This window comes from Sinocyclocheilus rhinocerous, unplaced genomic scaffold, assembly GCF_001515625.1.
Source record: "Sinocyclocheilus rhinocerous isolate Xijiao unplaced genomic scaffold, SAMN03320098_v1.1 scaffold61, whole genome shotgun sequence".
In the NCBI taxonomy this organism is placed as follows: Eukaryota; Metazoa; Chordata; class Actinopteri; order Cypriniformes; family Cyprinidae; genus Sinocyclocheilus; species Sinocyclocheilus rhinocerous.
In genome coordinates, this window is record NW_015640445.1 from 1695496 (window position 1) to 1701342 (window position 5847).

Genomic DNA, 5847 nt, shown 5'->3' on the forward strand with positions numbered 1-5847 from the left:
AGAATACTCGATTCTGATTGGTCTAATATTTTGTAGCCGGTTTAGACGATCGTAGAGATTATTAATCTCTGATTATTTAATAGTTTCAGAGAGTTAAGGGTTGGAGTTTATGGTTTTAAAGAGGTTAGAGAGTTAGTGGCGGGAGTGGATTTGGCTTTGTCTGCTCTGTCCTAACTTCCGGTCTGAGGTTGCTGCTGTACTCTTCTGGTCGGAAACCGATGTAATGAATGGGCTTCAGGGTTTGCGGGTCTGCACAAGCATGTTTCATGGGTAACGTTAGGGGTGTTTGAGCACGTTGGACAGCATTCATTGAAGTCGTTTCGCATTTCCCCCCCGCGCTTGTTTTTGGACAATGGCTTCTGAAAAGGAAAAGATTGCCCGAAAGCTGTTTGAGGAGAATCATGTTTTGGAAGAGCTTGGTAATGTAAGTGAAAACGAATCTCGCAACGACAACGAGTCCGAAGTGTCGAAGGCCGATAAGGATAAGGAGGAAGAGAAAGATGACCCTGATTATGATCCGTACGTACACGTTTTAAACTTCTAAACTCATTTGTGAGTTTTTATATCTGTATCTGTGTGTCTGCTCCGTGCATTTTGTTTATCTGTTGTTGCATATTTGAATTGTCGCGCACAATGCATGTGTTGCTTGCATGAATTGCATTGTGTTTTGCAACTCTTGCATATTTCTTTGCCCGTCTCGTACGTGCATATGTGAATTGCTTTTGTGTAATTGTTAACTTACATGCATATTGTGAATTACATTGTGCACCCGACCGATTCACAAACACAGGGTTGCCAGTCACTGGTATGCATACAATCGCTATATAGTAGTAATAAACACAATCTGTTTTCTCTACAAGTGTCCCTACAAGTTCCCCTCTCTCACAAAACCCATAATCTAGAACAGTTTTATCATTGGTAGAATGAAAAATGGGTAAAATATTTTAATACAAGCATTTCAGTCAAATACAATTTATGCAGTATTTCAAACTTTTAAAGGAATAGTTCACTCAAAAATAAAATTGCCATCATTTACTCACCCTCATGTCGTTCCAACCCAGTATAAATTGACTTCCATAGGAGGGAAATAAATACCATGTATACAATACTATGCAATAGGGCTGTCAAAATGGCTGAAAAACTAAATTCGAATTTTGTACTGATAAAGCCAATCACACAGAGTACATTTTTCATTTAAAAACATGATATGCGGTGGGATGGGGAAAAACCCGCCATAAAGTCTCGATATATGTTTTTTTTTTCAAAGTTAAACTTGCATTAATTTTACATGGATTTCTAAACATGCGGCTCTTTTGTGCGAGACGCGAGTGCAACAGTAATAGATGTCCGTCTAGAAAATGCGATAAATATGTGTTCTGTGTGAACGGCATGGTTTCGGTTTTGATGTAAACAAGATCTTCTCCGCATTGATGTTCTCTTTTCCCGCTATATTTTTAATGAACAACGCAGCAGCGCCTCTAGTGGGTTCAACTGGATAGGCTAACAAAAACATTATAATGCAACGACACTTACATCGTCATCGCATCTCGTGCGCCGCTAAGGCAGGCTGCCTCCTCCTGCACACCTAAAATTCGAATGCAACGGTTTTGCATTCGAATGTGGATTTTTATTTTAAATTCGACGAATATTCGAAATTCGATTTTTTTGGGGGGGGACAGCCCTACTATGCAATGGGGACCATCAACTGTTTGATTACCAGCAGGGTCATTCCATGTCAATTCAACAAAATTTCAGAAACATCCCCGGCTCAAATTTTTGATTTTGCTCATATTACTTTCTGTAGAAAGATAAACGTGATGAAAGCCAAAATATTAAATCTCATGGATGATTATTTACGGAGTAATCCACTATTTTGTTGAGGGGGGTCAAAATGGCAATTTTCACATGAGATTTAGAGCCAAATTACAAGGGGGTAAAAATGACTTCGGAAAGATGGCAGCATCGTAATGTTACTTTTACACAGAGATTGGTAGGTCTATCAGTAAAATCTGTTGACTTTAGCAATTTTTGCTGCATTATGTGACAGTGGTGATTAGTACTGGGCGGTATGACCAAAAATGTATATCACGGTATTTTTCAAAATTATACCGGTTTCATGGTACATGACGGTATTTTTTTTTTTCATGCATGACCGGGTGTTAACCATATTTTCTACTGATTGAGAGAGGAAATACTGCAGTATATTGACTTAGAATGCCCTATTTTACTGTCATGAGTGAATATTGTCAAAAAATACCACACTATATAGTGACTAAACACGACCCCTTTTAAAAAATGTTAACCAGTTCTTCTGTGTCATCACGTTCTATTAGTTCTACATCTTCAGTTTCGGAACTTTCACACTTAGTAGCACATAAAACTGTTCCCTCACCACAGTGCAACAGTGAAAAGGGACCCCTTTCAAACAGTGTCGCGTTCCCAACGTTGTTTAAGCGACATACATTGCGGTATTTTAAAAATTAATATCATAACAAAAATAAACACCGGTATTCGGTATGAACCGGTATACCGCCCAGCACTAATGGGGACCAAAAAATATTAGTAAAATCAAAAATTTGAGCCGGGGACCTCTGGTTGAGTTGACATGGAATAAACTCAACATTCTTCAAAATATCTTCTTTTATGTTCAACATAAGAAAGAAACTCATACAGGTTTGGAACGACGTGAGGGTGAGTAAATGACAAAATTTTCATTTTTGGGTGAACTATCCCTTTAGTGGCAGTTCTGGATTATGTGGTGCCCTAGGCAAAAATAGACATGCCCCCAATGTAATATTACATATGCAATAAAGTGGGAATAGTATTAAATGTGACACACTTTTATTGCAGAACTATATACAACACCAACAAAAGACAAATGCACTAAATAAAATATTTTAATAAATGAATATTTACAATAAGCACTTAACTCAAATAACTGTTAAACAATAAAATAACTACAGAATTGTCTAAAATCAGATTTCTTCCATTTAAGTGGGATTACTCTTCAACCGAATTAACATTTTAGCCCCTCTGGTCTTCAATGATGCAAGGACAAAGTTTGAGCACATACATGCAATATCTGAGTAAGACCAGAGCCATTTCATAAGAGAACATTGTATTTTTGAAAGCACGCATCAAGAGTTCTGTGCAAGAGCGAAGGAAATCCGCCTGCAAGTGGAGAGATTCTTGCTCACGCATTACATGGATGTGCTATCGTGTTACAATAATGTGCTCTTGATATTTGTCATAAAAATAACACCTAGGGCTGCACAATTAATCAAATTTCTAATCGCGATTACAATTATGGATGCCACAATTACGTAATCGTTCAAAGCTGAGTGCAGCCCTAATAACACCATATAACCTGCCTAAAATTAAGCATAAAGAAAGTAGTGTAGTATAGTGTGTGTTCACATATGCATGCATCAGATGCACATGTGTATTGCGCATGTCCACTTATCAGTGTGTGTTTGTTCTGTGTTACAGTCTAGATTCAAGCGATGATGAATGGGAAGCAGACAACGAGCCGAGCCCCAAAAAACGTCAATTCGTCCCATCCCCCATCACCACACCACAAACCTCCAGAACCCCTGCATCCTCTGCTGTTGGTTTCTTGAGTCCAAGGTCAACACGCAGAGGAAAAACTAATTCTAAACGGGGGAGAAAAAGGTCTGCAGCTTGCATGTCAGAGGACAGTGAAATGGGCTTTTGGAATGACATCAGCGTGGAGGATGAGGCTCCGGTGCTACCCAATTTTGTTCCAAAGCGAAATCCAGGAACTCAGCTCATCATGGCCAGTAATTATTCCCCCTTGCAATTATTTCAGCTTTTCTTCCCGTACTCTGTGGTGGCCACCATTGTGAAGAACACAAATAGTTATGCAAAAATGAGGACTGAAGCTGGAAAGAAATTCTTGTGGGTGCCTTTGAAGGTGAAGGAACTATATTCGTATATTGCGCTTGTTATTTACATGGGGCTCCTCAGCACAAAAACTATAATAGATTACTGGTCAGGCAAAGAAATTTACAATTTGCCGTTCCCAAAATCAGTGATGTCCAGGAGCAGATTTCAGGCCATCGCTTGGAACCTGCATCTTTGCGATCTTCAGGAGGATCGAGCGAATGCAAAGAAAAAGGGGACTCCAGACTATGACAGACTTTTCAAAATCAAGCCTCTGTACACTGACATCATCACAGCATGCAAAACGTACTTCCATCCAAACAGAGAGCTGGCGGTGGACGAAAGGATGGTGGCATCTAAAGCGAGAATTGGCTTCAAACAGTACATGAAGGACAAGCCAACCAAGTGGGGTTACAAACTCTTCGTTCTTGCTGATTCTGCATGTGGCTACACATGGAACTTCTTCATTTATGAAGGCAAGTCTTCTTTGGCCACAGGTAAAGGACTGAGTTATGATTCTGTGATGCGCCTCTTGGATCTGTCTCTTCTTGGCAAAGGCTACCATGTGTATATGGACAACTTTTATACAAGCCCAGGCCTTTTGTTGGACTTGCTGGAGAAACGGACAGTTGCCTGTGGCACGATACGCTCCCATGTACAGGGCTTTCCTAGAACAAGGGCCAATGAGCTCAGCGAAAGGGCACAAAGAGGATCCATACGCTGGCTTCGTGAAGGTACGCTTCTCTTTGTGAGGTGGATGGACACAAAACTGGTTTCGATGTGTTCGACGATTCACAAGGCATTTGATGGCTCTACCATCTCAAGGCGTGTCAAGAATCCCAAGAAAGAATGGGAAAAGCGCCAAATCACAATTCCGGAGACAGCGAAGGACTACAATAAATATATGGGAGGTGTGGACCTTTCAGATGCCCTGATTGGGTACTACAATGTCATACACAAGACCAAAAAATGGTACAAGACCTTTTTTTTCCATTTTGTCGATATCGCAGTGGTGAACAGTTTTATTATCCACCAGCATCTGTTGAAATCTCAGAAAAAGACCCCTCTCACCCAGAAGGAATTTCGAGAGGCACTCGTGGCTGAGCTGGTAGGGACTGTCATACCGCCCAGCGCATCAGAAGACGTGGAGCCATCCACATCATGTGACCAAGAGACCTCTGGACCATCTGCTGCGGAGGAAGAGCTATGCTGGCCGGAGTATTTTGGGTCAGATGCCACAAGTGGGAGGAGAGTTTGTGTCCTGTGCAAAATTTCAGGTCACAAAGTAAAGACACCTGTGTACTGTACAAAATGCAATGTAGCTTTGTGCTTTGTGTCTTCAAGGAACTGCTTCAAAAAATGGCACACTGTGAAACCCTCTGAAAGCGATGAGGAAAAATAAGTGCATTGTTTTTTGTCAGCGGAGATTTGACTAAAAGCTGTGCACTTGCCCCACTGAAGTGTTTTAAAGTGTTTTTTTTCATTATATAGTAACTTCTTACATTGTAGATTAGTAGCTGTTGACATTTATGTATCCCTCGTTTTTATAATATGCTTTACACTACATTTTTCCTATATCCATTTAATTTTCTTTCTTTCTTTAGATTTTTTTGGACCAACTAGTTGTTTTAGTATTGTGTAAAATAAAAAGCAAGAACTGCTACTTGGTCTCCTTTTGCTTGTTTGTCACATGATACGAGTCAGCTTAAGGCTGTAGTACACTACATGACTTTTGCACACATTTTTGTCTCAGTTTGCAGTCTGGACGATTCAATGTTAATTGCTGAAAATCAGTGCCAGTCTGCAGATTTTGGGCAGTTAGTTGATGGATTTCACAGTCAGTTGCACAATGTATGAAGAGCACAAACCTTTTGTAACCACTTACGAAGTCCGCAAGTGTGTGATGTTTTAAAATCTGTTCTGATTTTAAAAGTGGTTTATTCA

General features: G+C 40.1%; 1 protein-coding gene across 1 annotated transcript; it reads left to right on the top strand.

Moving 5' to 3' along the window:
• Positions 1-154: 154 nt before the first annotated feature.
• Positions 155-5353, top strand: LOC107752758 (piggyBac transposable element-derived protein 4-like). The gene is made up of 2 exons (XM_016568804.1): positions 155-519; positions 3490-5353. Exons 1-2 carry the CDS (start codon positions 353-355, stop codon positions 5303-5305), a joined length of 1983 nt encoding a protein of 660 aa, XP_016424290.1. The 5' UTR covers positions 155-352; the 3' UTR covers positions 5306-5353.
• The last annotated feature ends 494 nt before the right edge of the window (positions 5354-5847 follow it).